The following is a 17,018-nucleotide window of genomic DNA, read 5'->3' on the forward strand; positions in this document are numbered from 1 at the left end:
TTTCTCCACTGGAATGCTCAACCAGAGCATTCAGGAACACATCCGGTTCCATTGGTTTCCAAGAGTGGGCCATCCAAACAGGCCCACCACCCTTACTGGGGCAAACTGCCACTGCCCCCTTCTTCCTTTCCTAATATCACTTTGCACCTCTGCTCCAAACACTGCTTCCAGGAAAGAAAGTGTCTCACACGCAACTTCCTGAGATGGAAGCAGCCGGTGCTCCTCCTTGTCTCAGTCCCTTTATTCCCGAAGAGGTGGGAGCAGCAATAACAGCAGCAGAACATCCAGCCAGTGGCTATGTAATTCACTGGTATGCTATTGCTACATGTGCGTGAGAAAGCGAGCTCAAGAGTGTTCTCTTAATGCGCATTTGTGTGTGTTGGGACACAGGAGTTCCACATTCAAATACCTTCTTCACTGTATAACCAAGTGAAATTCCTTGGGCAAATAATGTCATTTTAACTTACGTCATTGCATCTAAAGCCTAGCGAACCCTTTATGGTAAATATAAATATAAGCACCAATAGTCAAGAACAGCTGCTTCGAGTGACCTGCGATTCTAAATGCAACATCTTAGGAGTACAATACAATAAAATGTGTTGTTGAGCCACTGCATAAACTCTCTATAGGTATTAAGTCTCCTGGTGTTAAAGCTATTATCATATGTTATACAGAGTTCCAAGGGGGGCAGGAGGGGTGGGTGGGATATCTCAGTCTCTCTTGTGAGTCACTAAGAATTCGAAGTACAAAGTACATCTTAAGCAAAGCCTTTTGAGATGATGGTTCTAAGGATGGATTTCAGTACTTTATCCACTGTAGTGAAATGCTTTCTGTTGCTGTGGGACTGAATAGGTATTTGCTTTGTTGTTTTTTTTTACTAAAGAGCTCAGCCTCTTCCTAGGGATATTGAAATTCCTCTTATTCACTCCCCGCATCCACCCCCCAGTCTAAGCATCTCACATTCACCAGGACTTCTCTGATAAGCTGCCCTCAGCTTCCATAAACTTCAAAGGCAAAGGAAAAATGATTACAGGGAGAGAGAGAGAGAAAAAGAACTGCACCTTGAGTTCACACTTCAAATGAGAGGGAGAAAATTGATTAAGAATGGGAGATTAGCTTAGTTTTTGATCTGCTCCACATTACAATTAGGCATTTCTTGTTCCCCATGCCTTATTTTATTATTATAACATTTATTTCAATACCAAGTCATAAGTAATTACTGTCCAAATACTATCAGTAAGGAGTTCCCAAATATATTTTTAGATGTATCCACTTAGGAACCCTGTGGGATTTGTTTTTAAGGACATCTAAATCTAGTGGCCATGCTCAATTCCATAACATCAGGACTTATCCATGCTTAACTTTTGCCCTGTGCTTTCTAGGCACAGCTCTGCACTTTAAAGTTCTGCGTCTGAGCGCTTTCTTTGTTTTCCCCGCTACTCTCCCCAGGAAACCCCACTCTTTAAAACAGAATCGGAACAAACAGCAATTCATGTTTTCCTGAAGTGGCAGATTGCTATTTTCTCCAATTCAGCTGTAAAGAGTGGGTTTTTTATGGAAGTTAGGGTAAGCCCTTAGTTAAATTTTTATGCAGGCCTTCCTTTTGTTTTTTTCTGAACCTGCTGCTCATCAGCTTGATTGGAGAAGGGCGATCTCTCTGACATTCTCAAATTATTCATAATTTTATAGCCCTATTATCATAGCCCTTCAAGAAAAATTAAAAGTCCTGCCTTGCAAGGAAGTTACTCCAACCCATTGAATCGCTTTAGTTGTGCTTTCCTGTACCTTTTCCAGACCTGTATGCAATATTCCAAATGTTGCTTCATCATCACTTGGCATTATGAGATAGGCTGTTTCGCTCCCCATCTCCCTTCAAATAACTCCTAACATTGGATTTGCTCACCCCCCCCCCCCCCATGTATAACAAGTTGGCATTTACAGGGAGTTGTCCACCATAGTCTAAGACATTTTTCCAGGGCAGTCACAGCCCATTCAGAGTTGCATATGGGAAGTTAGCACACAACACAAAATGTATGCATAACATAGCACTTACACTAATTCTCAGTTGCTACTTTATTGCTGTTTGCTTGATTGCCATTTCCCAAGGGTGGGCTTGTCATATGGAGCCCTGTGCAAGGCCAATATTTAGCGCCCCCAAATGGAGCTTCTCAATTATGGAGCTTTTCAGTTTTGTGCTGCCTTGGCTGCATTCCCCCACTTTGAAGAGTTGGTTTGGGGGCCCTTCCCAGCCTGCTTGGGTGTTCAGCATCCTGGAAAATTAAGTTAAATTAAGTTACAGATAGGTAGCCGTGTTGGTCTGCCATAGTCAAAACAAAAAAAATTCCTTCCAGTAGCACCTTAAAGACCAACTAAGTTAATTCTTGGTATGAGCTTTCGTGTGCATGCACGCGAAAGCTCATACCAAGAACTAACTTAGTTGGTCTTTAAGGTGCTACTGGAAGGAATTTTTTTTAAGTTAAATTAAGTTAAGTTAAGTTAGGTTAAGTTAAGTTAAATTGCACCAGTCCTAATACAGATCCTTAGGCAGTGTTGGCTGGTCCGTTAGGGAAAATGAATCACCAACCTATATTCTTTAGCAAAACACTAACTGTAGGTGTCATTACATTAACCTGTCAAAAGCCTTTTCCATTTTCAGGATATCTGTATACGAGGGAGATTACCTAAATGAAATCTTTAAATTGTGCAGGATGGAGGAGGTCTACATGGGCTTCCCATCCCTTCCGTTATCTGGGCATTCAGCATGCAATCCATCAGCAAAGGGCTGAGGAAAGCAAGATTTTACTGAGTCCCAAGGAATCCTCCAGGAGCACAACACCTGTACTAGGACTGTATCAAGCCCAAAATGGTTTTGATTTTAATTTATGCAAGACAGCCAAGCAGCATAAAACTGCAACGTGGTCTCCGTGCACAGTTGTTTTCCACCAAAGACAAATTAATCATGCTAATGGTCCCACGCATAATTTCCATGGAAGCAAATTAAGAAATGTGTGATCACTATACCATGGCCTTATCTTGTAACCCGCTCCCACCTTCCCTCCCCAAGTCTTCAGAGGCTTGGCTTAAAAAGATATTTCTGCATTGAGATTTGCTTTTATAAGCAAATGTTTTCATCTTATTATAAGTTGTGGTTTTTTTATGTTTCCTCCTCTGTGAATTGGGAATTCGTACATGCCAAAACATATGTTTTTAAAAAGCAGGAAGCTTTTCATCTCTTACTATAACATTAGGGTTGTGTCGTCACCCAGGGCTCAGATGAGTCTGCCCCAGGCAAGGAAGATGATTTCATTTCTGAAGTGGTTCTTGATGTCCCCTGCTTCTTCAGAATCCCCATCATCCGAAAAGACCATAAGGCCACCAGCCACTCTCTTTGGTTTAAGGAGGTCCCATTACTGCCCCACGTTCTGCCTGCTGCTAAATAGCCCATGTACTGGCAAACACTTGTAAATTTTTACTCACTTCTGAGATAATGCTGCAGAGATTGAAGCTTTTCAGCTCTGATTAATCAGTCTGTGGATGTTGCAGGCGCATGGCTTCCTCTCTTGCCCTTCCCAGCATGTGACAGATATATTTTCATTTAGTTTGTGCCGATTACCAGCTGCAGCTGTTGCGGTGCCATGTATAGAACTCAAAGCCAATTGGCTTTTTCCATGCTACTGCAAGAGTAGTTTCTGGAGAATTAGTAGTGCCATGCTAAAAGCCCACAGAGAGTACTGCATGTGGCATCAGCATGCCCTCAACTAGCTCATCGCATCACACCGTGGCCAAAAATAGGCATGGATTGATTTAAATCTGTAGCTGCCTGAGAAGTTCATGAGATAATAGGCTCTCTGTGGCACATCTACAGAAGCTGTTGGAGATTGAAGCTTCTCCCTGTACTTCAGGGAATGCATTTATTTTTTGATAAAAAGTTGGTCAGTGGAATTGTGATGCTCAATGATGCTTGTGAAATCATCCAGTGGCCATTGACACATTTTTTTAAAAAAAACTCTCTTTGATTTGTACCAGACAGATTTACTGAAGGTATTTTGTCACCAAGTAGGTCTAAGGACCACAATCCTTAGCTAACCTGCATGGAAATTAAGTGCAATTCAAAATAATAGGTGTTTCTTTCAAGCAAGCAAGCTTTGGTGGGAAGGAAATGTACAAATCTTCCATCCAGTTAATGACTTCAATCCAGCCCCAATCTTTGTCAGATCAAGTGGTTCGCTTAGAGCTTTCCATGGTGCTGAAACTACCAGCTTGCCTTTCTTTAATGGGACTCGTGTCAAGGTCAGGATATGACAAGACAAGCTAGATCAACATATTAAGTCATGAAACTTTGGGGAATATTACCTAATCATCTTGCTATCAGCTCTTGTAGCATTCAACCAGTTGTTTGTTTTTAAATTGATTCTCTGTTGAGATTATTGGAAAATGCGACAAACTGAGAAGAAAAGGTTTACAGAAGTCCATACAAATAGAATGTCAGTAATGTTTCTATATTGCAATATTACCTGCATTTATTCACAGTGTAGAAAAAAGAGCCACATCAATCCCACATTACCAGAATAGCAAGTTTACTTCTGAAACCAGAGATATAATCCATTAGAGCTGTGTCCACATTTTAAGAGTAAAACCACTTAGTTCCTCTTTGAGACCATTTATGAATCCCCTTCACTTTTTGTGCAACATTATTTCCCAGTCTCTGCCCTTTCCCAGTCTCTGCCCTCTTACCTAGAACCACAGCCAACTTTGTGATTTCTCCCTGCTTGCCTCATATATAGCAGAAGAGCTGCTTACACATTTCTTTAGAACTTATGCATTATTATATTTCAAATGCACATCAGGAATCACCTGTATACCCTGATCCATACAAAACATTCAATACTAGCTAATTAGTGTCTGGAGGTCACTGTCTGTGATACGAACATAACGATTTTGCAATACCTTTTCTTCCCACCTGTTGACACATCTGCAGAGCCGAAATAGGTATGTGATCTTTCTTCATAGCCTCAATTTGTTACCGTAATACAGATTGTATCTAGAAAGAGAGAGATATGTACCGGGAGAGATAATAAAGGCCTTCTGCACTGTATTTTTTGTGGGCTTTTAACCAGCCAAAATAGAACATAGAAGAAGCTGGTTGGAAATTACAGTGCATTTAAAACATTGTTTGCTATACTGACATTTCAGCTGAAATTAAATGTTGTCTGATCAAGAACCATTAAGGGGGTGGGGTGGCTTTCCTACATTACGACCGTACCAATAATTAAAAGCAAAAGCCATTTAAAATACTGTGCATTCCCAATCAGGCTCTGAAATGTCATTATTATTTTGAACTAGAATAAGGAAGCATTCTATAGACACAAGCAAGGATCGACCAGCAAGATGATGCTAGCAGAATTTATGCTACCAGTATTGTAGCCAACTTAGCTATGAGAACACTAGTAGGCACTTTGATAAGAGCCTTGTAAAAGCACAGGGTTTTTTTTTTTGGTATGTAATTGCTTCTCTGTATCTATGGCCCTTTCACATATTTCCTATTCATTCATTCATTCATTCATTCATTCATTCATTCATTCTCTATTTCCCCTTGCATGTAATGCATGAAAAGTACTTCTTCATGAAGCAAATACTGTATTTTTCTCTCTGTAAGATGCACTTTCCCCCTCCTAAAAAGTAAGGGGAAATGTGTGTGCGTCTTATGGAGCGAATGCAGGCTGCGCAGCTTTCGCTGAAGCCAGGAGAGCAAGAGGGATTGGTGCGAACCGATCCCTCTTGCTCTCCTGGCTTCGCTTCGCTGGAGAGCCTCTGCGCAGGAGAAACAGAGCCCCTTCCATTTCTCCTCCCACTTTGCTGGAGAGGCTCTGCGCAGAGAGAGAGAGAACATTTTTTTTCTTGTTCTCCTCTTCTAGAACTAGGTGCGTCTTATGGCCGGGTGTGTCTTATAGAGTGAAAAATACGTCAAACATAGTCGAACTATGGAATTGGCTCCATCAGGAGGCAATGATGACCACCACATTGGGTAGCTTTAAAAAGAGGATTTAGACAGATTCATGAAGGATGTCACCATCAATGCCTACTAACTAGGGTGGCTGGGTTCTACCTTCCCTGTCTGAAGCCTCTGAATGCCAGCTCCTGTGAATCACCAGGGGTGAGAGAGCCGCTGTGCCCAATTGCTGCTCTGGGACTTCCCATTGACATCTGGCAGGCTGATAGTGTGAGATCAGAGTGCTGGACTCAATGGGCCATTGGCCTCGTTCAGTAGACACTTATATTCTAAAGGTCACTTACTTTCTAGTTGGACCATAATTTGTAAAAACTGCCAACTTGTTTCCCCCCACCTCTTTAACAGGAAATAGAACTTTTCTCTAGTATTCTTCTCCCAAAGGCAGCTGTAAGTCAGTGTCACCTTCAGTTCTTGCTTTAAAAAAAAAGTTATAATCTGAGTGAGTGGGTATCAGAACGATAGCCGTGGGAGAGACAGTGTCCTGGAAAATGTACTGCAGATTCTAATCCATACATGCAATTACTTTTGGTTCACCTTTTCCTACAAAGTGCAACAGATTTTAGTGACTTAAGAAACAAGAACTGAGAGACAATAGAAGGCTGATGCTGACCCCCTCCCCGAAATACAGTGAAATAATGGTAGTGTTGGATAACTTCATTTTCTACCATCAGAAATCCCCATCTCTCCAACTGCATTCTGTCCTGTAAATGCTACCCTGGGGTTACATTTCTAATTCCTCCTTGCTTTTTTCCCCATTAAACCTATGCAGATAAAGGAGCTTTCCTGAATGTCACCCAGACTTAAATTTAAACAAATCCTTCTGGAATGTGTTGAGTCATCGGGCCCTAAATTGCTGAAAGTATGCATTTGTTTGCAGAGGACAGGAATATTTACCTAAAAATTAACTATGGCTTTGATTCATGCAGTGCTCAATACCCATCCCTGCCTGGCCAAAATAATAAACAGTGCTGTCAGCTCTTGACGGAAAAATACGGCCCATCAGGGGAAAGAACGATGAAGGTGATGTCTGAGTACCCTCCCTCCCAGTCATGTCATCATCCAGCCACAGGTTGTCAGACCTGATAATGCAGGTGGTTTGATTGGCTGTGCAAGGTTCCAGTGTATGATCCTTACATCTAGGATGCAATGTGACCCTCTTCTGCAGTGGCCATTTTTAATTCCAATTCTTCTTACTGAATAGAGGCCATGTGTTAGCTTACGTAATTTCTCCAATGTAACTCTACTGCAGTTCCACAAATTTAAGGAAATCTGTTCCTTCGTCATTGCTTAAAGCAGTTTTGAGCTTTTCTAAGCCATATCACCCAGGACCCCAGAATGGCAAGAAGTCTCTTATATCTTCACATGTTCCTGGTGAGCTCAGCACTCAGGACTGAGATGTTGTTGTTGTTTAGTTGTTTAGTCATGTCCGACTCTTCATGAGCCCATGGACCAGAGCATGCCAGGCACTCCTGTCTTCCACTGGCTTCCACAGCTTAGTCAAACTCATGTTGGTAGCTTCAAGAACACTGTCCAACCAACTCGTCCTCTGTCGTCCCCTTCTCCTTGTGCCCTCCATCTTTCCCAACATCAGGGTCTTTTCCAGCGAGTCTTCTCTTCTCATGAGGACTGAGATTACAGTTCATCTAATCTTGGAATCCTCCCTATATCAAGGTTTTACAATATCTCTAGTGGACTGAACCACACACATGTTCTGTGCGCTATGTCCCTGCTAAAACCAGCTTTCCTCCTAAGGTAGTTTCTCGCACCCCTCAGCCCTTCATTCCTTCTTTTGGGAAGTGTTCGCATGAGACAACTACACACTGCAGCCCACACACTAGCGTGTCACGGCACACAATTTGGAAAGCTCTGCACTAGCCAAAGCAAAACATGTTTGGAATCTCCCACATGCTAAATTAATTGTGCTTCTTTCCCATATCTGCCCCAGTCCAGCAAGGAAGACCCATTTGCAGAAGCAGACTCTCACTTGTACTGCAGATGAGCATAAAGACAGACATCAGACCACATCTGCCTTGCAATTATAATTCAAGACCAATTGAACTGTTGGGATATTTAAAATGGATGTGTATCTCCATCTGAGCTTGCTCATTGTTGCATAAGACCAATTGCAAATAGCCAGAGCTGGATCAAGCCATAGCTTTTAAAATGTTTTTTTACCACTAAAAAGTGCTAGGCTAGTGGTACAGAGAGCTATGAGCTGTGGAATCCATTCTTGCCTTTCTAGGGGCTACAGATTGCATATTCTAAAGGGACAGCAATATTGGATAAACCCAGGTTAAACCATCAGCCCCTGGAAAGTTCCTTCAATAATTCCTCTTTGTTACTGTTTTGAGCTCAGCACGCCCAGACTTTGCGCAGCTCTCGGCAAGGCGCAGGAGCCCTGCACTGGGCTCCCACGGCTTGCGGAGAGTTGCCTGTTCTGGGGGCTGGGCTTCCCCCGCCCCAGCCCCGTGCTTGGGAGGGAAATAATTCTTTTCCCTTTATTTCCCCCCCCCCCCCAAAAAAACTAGGTGCGCCTTATGGGACGGTGCGTCCTATAGGGCGAAAAATACAGTATATATAAAAAATATTGCTTTAGCATTTCAAATTGTAAGGCAAGAGGAGTATATTGGCAGAAAGGTAGTATATAATTGTAATAAATGTGTGAATACTGTAGGGGGCATTTCTTGAAACTGGGGATTAGCAGGTTATTGGGGGTTTAACGGATTATCTGTTTTTAGTAATATTGTTCGGTTTATTACGAGTCACATTCTGTTTCGTGCACTTCAGATGTAGTCTTTCAAAGGTGTACTTCTGCTGCAGGGATAAATTGGTATGCCGCTGCTTCTGATACTTGCAATAGGAATCTGTGGCTTATAAATATTTGAAGTAAAATAAATATTCATTTTACCAACCCTGGATAACCTGTATTTCATAACTGGGGGAAAGCAATTATTTCCACAGATGGCATATTCATCCTTTGTGATGTGTGAGATACAGTTATGAGGATATTGTCTGTCATGTGACCTACATTGTCCCTCTCTCTCACCCTACTATTACTTTGTGGTTTTTAAAATTTTGTGTGTTTGTTTTTAACACTTTAATGACATATTGTGTGTGACTCCTGCACAAAATGGCTCATGTAGCCTCATCCATAGGGGTCTAGCCCTCCTCCATCCTTTATATATAGACAATATATTGTGTGTGAATGGGATTTGCAGGACTAATGAGCATGTAGGCTAAAATATGGTTGCTAACAGCTGCTAATATAGATACAGGGCTGGACGGGACAGTCACCTGAACTCATGCTAGCTTGCAAGGCAAAGCACATAGCTCAGGAGAAGTCATGGAATTATTAACCCTTACCCTGTGCTGCGGGACGTGGGTGGCGCTGGGGGTTAAACTACAGAGCCTAGTACTTGCCGATCAGAAGGTTGAAGGTTCGAATCCCCATGACGGGGTGACCTCCCGTTGCTTGGTCCCTGCTCCTGCCAACCTAGCAGTTCGAAAGCATGTCAAAGTGCAAGTAGATAAATAGGTACCGCTCCGGCGGGAAGGTAAACAGCGTTTCTGTGCGCTGCTCTGGTTCGCCAGAAGCGTCTTAGTCATGCTGGTCACATGACCCGGAAGCTGTACGCCGGCTCTCTCAGCCAATAAAGCGAAATGAGCACCGCAACCCCAGAGTCAGTCACGACTGGACCTAGTGGTCAGGGGTCCCTTTACCTTTACTTTACCTTTAACCCTGTACTGCAGATTTTCTTTTCTATTTGCCCCTCCTTTCTTTGCTTCCGATATGTGACTCCTCCCTCCATTTAATTTCTTTCCAAAAGGGAAGTATGCTATGCGGGACCTGGTTCACCGGCTTCCAGGAGGTAACAACAGCAACAGTTCAGGAAGCAAGGCCATGTCTGATGATACTGTCACTGCTATTTGTTGCACCTTGCATGAAGTCATCACGAAAAACATGGAGAATGCCAAGGCCTTACGGGACGCAGGAGGAATCGAGAAGCTTGTTGGCATTTCCAAGAGTAAAGGAGACAAGTACGTTTTGCAAATCATCTCGTGCCTATTAGCTATAATTTAATTAGTGCTTGTCTACACTAATGATTTCCTGGAGAACTGTCGTTTATCATGTGTTGGTAAGCTTGACAGTTGATGAGGAAAGGGTGGGGGTAGTAGGTGGATAATTTCATATCAAAGCAGCTGACTGTTGTCATCTGAGGCATGTTATTTATCAAAAGTAGCTTACAGTTTAGCCTATATCTGCACTCACTAGTATTACATGAACTGATTATAAGTGCTAGTATGGGAACAAATTTATTGTTTAGAAAGTACATTCTCAATTAATTGCAGTTGTTGTTCCTCAAGAGCGCACTCCCACCATAGATTATAAAAGAGAAAAGAGGGTTATGCCAGGTACTGGAGTCAGGTACAAATCCCAGGAATGGGAAAGCGTAGGTTATTTTCAGATGAAATTTGAAAGACCCAAGTCCACCATACCTCTCATAAAGTGCTGACTGAATTTACGATTATCAGCTGCTTCCTTGAGATTCCAGTTACTCCTAAGTATGTTTCCTCTTCCCTTTTCTTTCTTTTTTTCAACAGGCACTCACCAAAAGTAGTGAAGGCAGCATCTCAGGTCTTAAATAGCATGTGGCAGTACAGAGACCTGAGAAGTCTCTACAAGAAGGTAAGAGTTATTTAAATTCTTAAAATTAGTATCTCTTGGGGTGGGGTGGGTTTGCGTTTTAGAGCAAAATCAGCAATGAGCCAAATATTGGAAATGTTGGCGTAAATACAAGTTTCTGCCTACTTTTGCACACCGTGTGTAGCTGATCATGCAAGAGGCACCATTTCAAATTTCACTGGGGGATGTGGGGCAAAACATTTCCAGTAGGGGAAGGATATTTCTCTAAGGTCCGAAGACTGGTTCTCCGATACATTTGAAGATCAGTTATATGAGAAGCAGCATATCTTTAAATCATTTATTTTGCTAGCCACAGTGGCTGTGTTCAGCCTCTACTTTTGGAGGGGAGAGTGCCCTTGCATTCGGGTCCTGCTTCTGGGCATCACATATTCCACTACAGATGGGATTTTAGGTCTGATCCAGTTAGGCTATCCTTATGGTCCTACATTCTTACGGTTCATAATAACTGCAGGAATGTTATAATCACAGAACTGTCACTCTTGTAGAAAAGAGAGGTCAAGGAGGAAAGAGCCTTTGCTGTACCTGCCTAGTGCACAGGCCCATTTAATAAATAAGTATCATACAGTCAGGGACCGAGCCATGGATAGCTCAGTCAGTAGAGCATGAGACTCTTAAGGTCATGGGTCCACGTTGGGCAAAAGATTCAAACATTGCAGGGGGTTGGAGTAGATGGGACCCCCCCCCCAGGGTCCCTTCCAACTCTACAATTCTGCGATTCTGTTGTCAGTCTGTACAACCAGTGAGTTGGCCAGGTGTGGGCACTCCTGAGAGACAAATACCGTATTTTTTGCTCCATAAGATGCACTTTTTTCCTCCTAAAAAGTAAGGGGAAATGTCTGTGCATCTTATGGAGCGAATGCACTGGGCGGCAGAGGGATCCCCCAGCTACCACTGCAGTCGCGAGCTGAGGGATGCCTCCGTGGCCGGAGCCATGACTCCCATCCATCGCTTGCTGTGAAGCCATCAAAGCAAGAGGCGCTGCGCAGCTATCGCTCTTGCTCTGCTGGCTTCACAGTGAAGCGGGATGAGGGACAGACGGGAACAAGCAAAGCAAGAGCTGCTTACATGGCTTCTGTCCCGCTCTGCACAGCTCTCACTTTGCTTGCCCCCCCTCCTCCCGCCTCGCTGTAAAGCAAGCAAAGCACCTGTCCCAGTGTCTCCTCCTCCTCTTCTTGCTCTGGCGTTGCTGCGCTTTACAGTAAGGTGGAAGGAGGGATGTGCAAGCAAAGTGAAAGCTGCGTAAAGCAAGAGAGAAGCTATGCACAGAATATATTTTTTCTTGCTTTCCCCCTCTAAAAACTAGGTGCACCTTATGGTCGGGTGCGTCTTATGGAGCGAAAAATACGGTACATATTATTGTCCTAAGTGGCTTAGAACTCATATATTTGCTCGGAATAAATTCATAAAGCACATGCTACAGGTAGTTCAATCAGAAGCAGCAGCAAGCCATTTGGGGGGAGGCATCATCCATTAGCAACTTCTAACAGTTTTAAGTGCTATGCTCCTTTACATATTTTGCCTACAGGCATTTCTTTAAGACCATTCAGAAGTGGAGGAGGGTCCCCTGTAGGACCCTCTTTTGTCTGCCACCCCAGTTTCCGGGGTGGGAGGAGGCAAGCTATGAAAATGTCTCCACTGACTGTTTTGCCGGCAGGCTGTTTTTAGAGCCTCAGATTGGCTCAGAAAATGGTAAGAATTGTTTACAGGGCTTTTTCTTAATAGTTCAATTTCTTACCAAGTCCATCAGAGGTGACTGGAGTCAAGCATTCTTCCCATCTCTAAATAAGACCAAGCAGTTGTCTAATAATCTGCACAAGAGAGTAATGCTTTTCTTTAATAAAATGTGTGTTGTGCTAGTAGTGTTGGTAAACAAAAGGGATTTTGAAAACAATTATCCACAGCTTGAAAGGATTACTTTTGCACTTGAAGAGAGAGGGGCTTTGCTTCTGTTCTATATTAGCACATTTATAAGATGCTGAACTGTAATGCGAGATTGCCTGGTTTCATAAATATGCACTATTAGAAGGGCATAAACAAACAACCAATGAGTTTCCTTAAAAGATCTTTAACACAAAAGTAACATAATCAGTACAATATTTTCTCCAGTGTACATGTATATACTGGAGAGGAAGCTCACCCTCTGTGTTTACTGATGCCCTCCATTCTCCCAAGGCAAGATTGGATTAAGCTAGGAACAAAGAGGCCAATACTACCAGAGATGAGAAAACGATGCAAGGGGAATAACAGTGGCACAATGATACCAGTTTTTTAAAAACCCAACAACTGGTATCCTACCAGTCAAAAGAAAACTTTAAAGGCAGCTAATAGCACAGTCCTATACCTGACTACTCAGAGTTCAGTGGGAATTACTCCCATGTAAGTGGGTATAGGATTGCATCCAAGTGGCCAAAATTATTTATGCAAGCCAGGGAAATGAGCAGCAGAATTGAGAGCCAGTGTGGTGTAGTGGTTAAGAGCGGTAGTCTCGTAATCTGGGGAACCGGGTTCGCGTCTCCGCTCCTCCACATGCAGCTGCTGGGTGACCTTGGGCCAGTCACACTTCTTTGAAGTCTCTCAGCCCCACTCACCTCACAGAGTGTTTGTTGTGGGGGAGGAAGGGAAAGGAGAATGTTAGCCGCTTTGAGACTCCTTAAAGGGAGTGAAAGGCGGGATATCAAATCCAAACTCTTCTTCTTCTTGCAGACTCCATGTTAATAAGTGCAAAAGGCACATTTACAGGTTTGCTTGTTAACACAATTGCAGCTTCACAATTGCAGCTTTCGTTGAAACCTCAATGAAAACTCACTGCATTATAGCAGCAGGAGGAGGAGGAGAGAAGGCAGTGTCAGAAGTTAAAATGAAAGGGGTTGAAAAGAAAACCGCAACCTATTGCTGATGCATACATTCATTGTAGAATGAATATATTGGTCATCCCATTTTTTTAAAAAAGGATACCATACCTAAGCGGGAAAAGGCAGCTAAAATAGTCAAGAGGTGAAGCATTCTTATAAGGAAAAGTCACATTTCTAACTGAGAGAATATGATAGAGGCTTTTCAAATTATAATTGGCATGGGGAGAATGAAGAGAGGGAAATTAGTGCTCTTCCGTAATACAGGTTCATCGAACAAAACAAATAGGTTCAGGGTAAACTCAAAAAATTATTTCTTCAGACAATGCATAATTACCTTGTGGGATTCACGGCCAGAATATGTGGTGGCTTTTAAAAAGGGTTGGGAATGTAATGGACTTATGTACCACTATTGGCCTAGATAGCTACAAGAAAACTTCATGCTCAGGGATGGGACAGCTCCAATTGTAAGGTGCTGGGGAGAAGCAGGGGATGGCTCCAAATTTAAGCTTTAGTCCTATACCCACTGATCAGAAGGCTGTGTGTTCATATCACACCAGGGTCAGGATTCTGACTTTGGGACATGAGTGGCGCTGGGGGTTAAGCCACAGAGCCTAGGGCTTGCCGATCAGAAGGTCAGCGGTTCAAATCCCCGCGACGGGGTAAGCGCCCATTGCTCCTGCCAACCTAGCAGTTCGAAAGCACATCAAAGTGCAAGTAGATAAATAGGTACCACTCTGGCAGGAAGGTAAACTGCGTTTCCGTGCGCTGCTCTGGTTCGCCAGAAGCAGCTTAGTCATGCTGGCCACATGACCCGGAAGCTGTACGCCAGCTCCCTCGGCCAGTAAAGCAAGATGAGCGCCGCAACCCCAGAGTCGGTCATGACTAGACCTAATGGTCAGGGGTCCCTTTACCTTACCTATACCCACCTGGGAGTAAGCCCCATTGAACACGGTGGGACTTCCTTCTGAGTAGGCATGCACAGGATTGCTCTGCAAGTTTAACCCAGCAGGTCAGTTGTTCTTGGAAGTGACAGTGTGTTCCCTTTGCATTAGAATACTACCTTTGCTTCAAGTTGATCCCTATATTGTTAAGAGTTCATTAAATAAGGATGAATAAATTCCTGCCTCCCAGAGTGAGAATGAAGCAGGGGTTGTTTCCAAGAGTTATGCCTGGTATCTTCAGATATGGATGGGTGGTTGGGCAGGGTAGTGCCCTTAGCATACCTCTGTGGGGATTGGAAATAATTTGGACTGTAAGGCTGGATGAATACCATTTATTCATGTGGGTCATATCATTAATTGTCGTCAGCTCTGACCAAGTTAGAGATGTTTTAATAGTTTCTTTTTTTAAAAAAAGGGAATGTACTGAATATTTTCTAATTTGAACATTCACTTCAAAAGTAGCACATTTGATGCCGTTGAATACTGAAAAATTACCTGGCCAAACATTCATATGATTTTCAAGGTGCTCGATGCTCTTTTGTTCCCCTGGCTTCTGCTTCTCTGCACAATTTTCTTCTCATTTCCCCCCTCCCTCACGGTGCTTGGCCTTATTTGCCCCACACGCTGCAGTTCTTTCAGCTCAGAGGTAATGCACTCTCTCAACAGGTCCTACCTGCTAATAGGTGGACGGTCACATTCTGAACCAGTTCAAGTTTCCAAACAACCTTCAAAAAAGCTATGTCCTGTAGAATATTTTGCAGAAATTCAGCCTGGACATTACCATGGCGTTCATTAGTGGCAAGGTCATCATTCTCCAGGAGCAGCCATGGCTAGCGTTCCAAGCTAAGTTGGGGGAAAGCATCCCTAACTGACTCCCTTTTGGGATTTAAGGAGCACAGCTGGGTATAGGAGCAACCCAGGACTGTTCAGCTGATCCAGGGATCAGTGCTCACTTGTTTAGAACAGTATAGCCACCAACTGTGTCAATCAGACCTTCTCACCAACAGCATCTCTCTCTAGTCTGGACTGGTCTTAAGTTTATTCATCCTAATCAAGCCCATCACTAAGCCCAGAACCGTCCAGAACCGTGGTTGCCTCACCTGGTTCCACTGAAAAGTAGGGATAAAATTGCGTCATTCACACACCAGGGATATTTTAGCTCAGGTATCATCTCAGTTGTTTCCCACAGGTTTTTAAATCACACTTGCAGCATAGCATGTGAAGTCTTTCACCTATGTACTTCATCAGTGGGCACGTTTACAATATTACCCATGAGATGTATGGCTAATACATTACTTCTGTGGTATGGTAGTCATGTTCATTGAAGAACTACAAGGGAAGAAAGCTTTGCATGTAGTTCTTGTGGACCAGGAGCAGAGATGACAGCAATCCAATTTTAGGCCTAGAAAGAACTATTTTATTCCTATGATAAAAGACTAATATTCCTTAGGCATATATTGTTTGGATTGTGCACCTTGGAATATATAATGTTTTAGAGTAGGCTGCACTGAATTTTTTTCTGCCATAAAAGTGCATCTGCAGCAATGGGATCTATTTCTGTTTGTAATTTAAAAGTGTTATAATTGTGCAAGGAAAAAAAATGTGGCCTAGATCCCATATTTCTATATCACTGTAAAAAAAAAAAAATCTCATTGAAATAAATGATTGATTGACTGACTGATTGATTTATGGCAGCGGGTGGCCCCAGACTTCAGAGTGGCTGAGGACAGAGGATTTTCACCTACCAATCATTCTGAGTCATGGCACGCTCAGCAAACCCTCTCCCAGAATCAAGAAACCAGAATCTATTCCCAAACCCAGGTATTCTGGCTGTCAGCTGACCAGTCTTGAATTGTGATTTTTTTTTAATTTAAGTACTTATTTTATTTACTTATTTATTTATTCTAAAATTTAAATGCCACCAACAATGCCTCACATAGTGTCTAACAAATAAATTATTAACACAATTAAAACATTAAATGATGTTGAATGCATACCTAGATTTGCATCTGAAAGAGCACTGAAGAGTTTATTTAAATAGTATGAACCTGAGTGCAAATACAGAAAGCATTGTGTAGAATATTTTTTAACATCATTTGCAACACTGGCCATTTTTTTTGCATCTCATGCATGTGGGCGGTGGCATTTTCCACTCTCATGCTATTGTTTACTGACAGTGAGGCAAATTTAACTATAAAGGAAGACAGTACAAAAAGAGGGTGGGATAGATCCTTTTTCTAAGAAATCCATCCATGTTATTTGTGTATATCTGTATTCTGAAATTTCCTCATAACTCAATGCTTTATTAGTTAGCAGAGAAAATTATTTTAGTCAAGCATTTTGTTTTGTGAACTAGAATTTTTCTTCCTTTTGATAATATGGTATGAGCAGAAAGTTTCCTTGTCTAATCTGATCCTTGAGACATACAATAAAGACTAAAACATGGGGCAGGGTTATAAATAGTGACTTGCGTGCCAAGGCCCCATGAACCGCAGTTCCCCAGTGGTTAA

At 42.6% G+C, this 17,018-nt stretch overlaps 2 protein-coding genes across 7 annotated transcripts in view; one reads left to right on the forward strand and one right to left on the reverse strand.

Moving 5' to 3' along the window:
* The window catches only part of LOC310848310 (catenin delta-2), a 204,860-nt gene that overhangs the window by 152,600 nt on the left and 35,242 nt on the right, over window positions 1–17,018 (forward strand). For 4 of the 6 annotated variants that reach the window (XM_083747179.1, XM_083747181.1, XM_083747180.1 and 1 more), the window contains 3 exons: window positions 9,838–10,048; window positions 10,613–10,697; window positions 16,204–16,329. In XM_083747179.1, coding sequence (XP_083603305.1) covers window positions 9,838–10,048; window positions 10,613–10,697; window positions 16,204–16,329 — 422 coding nt within the window. The remainder of the gene's footprint in view (window positions 1–9,837; window positions 10,049–10,612; window positions 10,698–16,203; window positions 16,330–17,018) is intronic. The other 2 variants (XM_083747182.1, XM_083747184.1) reach the window with 1 other exon arrangement.
* The window catches only part of LOC310848408 (uncharacterized protein), a 70,994-nt gene that overhangs the window by 2,669 nt on the left and 51,307 nt on the right, over window positions 1–17,018 (reverse strand). The window lies entirely within an intron of this gene.

The sequence above is a fragment of the Podarcis gaigeae genome (assembly GCF_964106915.1).
Source record: "Podarcis gaigeae genome assembly, chromosome: 7".
Lineage (NCBI taxonomy): Eukaryota > Metazoa > Chordata > Lepidosauria > Squamata > Lacertidae > Podarcis > Podarcis gaigeae.